This window comes from Strongyloides ratti, assembly GCF_001040885.1.
Source record: "Strongyloides ratti genome assembly S_ratti_ED321, chromosome : 2".
In the NCBI taxonomy this organism is placed as follows: domain Eukaryota; kingdom Metazoa; phylum Nematoda; class Chromadorea; order Rhabditida; family Strongyloididae; genus Strongyloides; species Strongyloides ratti.
In genome coordinates this window covers 15783785-15786448 of record NC_037308.1, presented here as the reverse complement: position 1 = coordinate 15786448, position 2664 = coordinate 15783785, and the positions used below count along the sequence as shown (strand labels likewise).

Genomic DNA, 2664 nt, shown 5'->3' with positions numbered 1-2664 from the left:
TTTTTAATTATATATATTTTAAGATTTTTTCTTCATTAATTTAACTTTTTTTATGTAAATATTAGAATTTACATTTTTTAACTTAGTTTCCATATTAACTTTACATAAAATTTCAATATTTATTTTTCAATAGAACAAAAAATTATTAATTATGATTTTATTTTTGCTTACTTAATAATCTTTATTAAAAATTTTCTCTTTTTATACATAAAAATATTTAAAAATAACAAAAGCTTTTATTGTACTAGTAATTATAAAATGTTTCAAAGAAATTTATGTATATGTAAAAATTGAAAAAATATTATAAATAAAAGAAAAAATCATTAAAACCAAATCACAAACTAGTGTTTATCTAATCCATAAAATTTATTTATTTTAGATAGTTCAAAAATTTGACAATTAAATAAAAATATTTAAAATGAACTATTAATTTGATCTAATCATGTAAACAATTTTTTTTATTTAATATCTAATTTTTATTTATAAAGTTTTTCATTTAAAAATTAAGATAATTATTTTTATTAAAAATATATTAATTTTTATTAAGCTTTAAAGAATTAAATAAATAAATAATATAACTAAACAATAAAGTACATTTACTTTTAATTTAAATATAATTTGTTTTTATAAGTACGAACAAACTTGTATGAGGATTATTTAAAAATCAAAATTTAATAATTTAAAATTCAATTTGAAAAATGTTATTTTTTTATATTATATTTTAATTTTTTATTTTTTATAGTATTATTTTAGGAGTACATACACTAATTTAAAGTGAAATGTTTTACTTTGTAAATTAAAACTATATTTTTTTCTTTATTTTTGTTTTTTTTTCACAGATTCGTTTTTATCATATTTGCCTAAAAAATTTATTTACAATTACTAGACTGCAATTTTTTTTATATTTATTACTTTAATAATGTTATATTTATATACTTTTTGGTTTATTTTTTCATTTGAATATTAAATGTTCATATATCAATTTTTGGTTAATTTTTTTAAGTATCAAGGTTTCGAATAAAGAATCTTTGGTAAAAATTTTTAACTTATATAATTAAAGAATAAGAAGTATGGTATAATATTATTATTTTTATAAAAATTATTTTTCAGATTTTTTAGTTATTAATATGAACAATTTTTTTTTAATTAGAATAAAATATTATTATTTTAAACAATTAATTTTTTATTTAAAATGAATATTAAGATTCAGTATTTTTCTGAAAATATTTGTAACTTTAATATCAAAATTTTTGAAATAATAGTTATAATAAGACATTACTTTCTACATTTAAAAAAATGTTTAGATTTAATATTTTTTCTGTAATTAAGTAAATTATAAAGCTTTATTATAGAATAATTATTATCTGTTTATCAAACTTATTTTTTCATTATTTGTTTTTGTAGTTGAAACTAAACATTAAGTTAAAAAGTAATTTTGATTGAAAATTAATTAATCTAAACTTTAATATTGATATTCGTTTTATTTCTATAAAATAATCTGAGTATTTTTTATAAATTAATTATTAATATATTTTAATATCTAACTGAATTGTTATTAACTTTGAAAATTTGAAAACAATTTTATTCCCCAACTTAATCAATTAAAAATATAAGTGTTTTTAAGAATATTTTTTATGAATTTTTTTGTTTACTAATTTTGAATTGTCAATATTTTTTAAATCTATTTTTTGTTTTAATTTCTTTTTTTAAACGTTTATTTTCCTACATTTTTAAATAATATTCCTATTCATCTTTTTGTTAAAAATAAAAGTTACAATTTCTAGTTTATAAAAAATTAAAAAATATACTTTAATTTGATTGTAATTAAGGTACTAATTATAAAATTAATTTTAAAACATTTTTAAAAAATAATTTCTTGATACAAAAAATTATATGTTTATTAACATTAGTGCTAACTGTTATTTTATATTGCAGTGTTTTGCTAAAGTGTTGTCTTATTAAAATATTTAGATGATCTTATTATATTTTTTTCATTTTTAGAAAAATAACAATTACAAAAATAAAAATAGTTTACTTCCAATTAATTTGTTATAATTTTTTTGATATATTTTTTTTCTATAAATTCATTTTCTTCAATTTTGCTTTAAATTTACTATTTTAGTTTTATTTTGGTAACTTTGTTGTTTCTCGTATTGGTGTTGAACCTAATTTTAATTTGTTTTTTTTTTTGTCTACTGCTTTTATATTTGCCAAAATTGTTTTATTGTTTACGGTTTGCTTACATTCTCCTTTCAGAATACTATTAAAAAGTCTGTATCTTTTTGGGTAATATCTTTTGCCTTTACCTTCATTAGTTACATTATATACTGTACGAAATTTTTGACATTTATTATCACTTGTACTATTACTATAGTTTAATGAAACCAATATTAATAGTTTAACTTCTTTGTTTCCACTGCATATTTTACCATGTTTCAAAGTTTTTGTAACGTTAATAAATGTTAAGGTAGAATTTTTATGCATTTTGTTGTATCTGTTTACTCCTCTTAATCCTAATCTTAGTACTAATGAGTTATTTAATGATATATTCCACGTTCTCCATGGACGTTTGGTTCCATTAATTGATGGTTCTGGTGTTTCTCTATTAAAAACAGTAATAACAAATATTAATAGTAGAAAAGAAAAAGGAATTAAATATTTCAT

General features: G+C 16.1%; 1 protein-coding gene across 1 annotated transcript; it reads right to left on the bottom strand.

Annotated features, from left to right (window-relative positions):
* Window positions 1–2124: 2124 nt before the first annotated feature.
* Window positions 2125–2664, bottom strand: SRAE_2000499210 (Hypothetical protein; the record flags this gene model as incomplete). The annotated part of the gene is made up of 1 exon (XM_024643943.1): window positions 2125–2664. The coding sequence occupies one exon, from the start codon at window positions 2662–2664 to the stop codon at window positions 2125–2127; it is 540 nt and encodes a 179-aa protein (XP_024510886.1).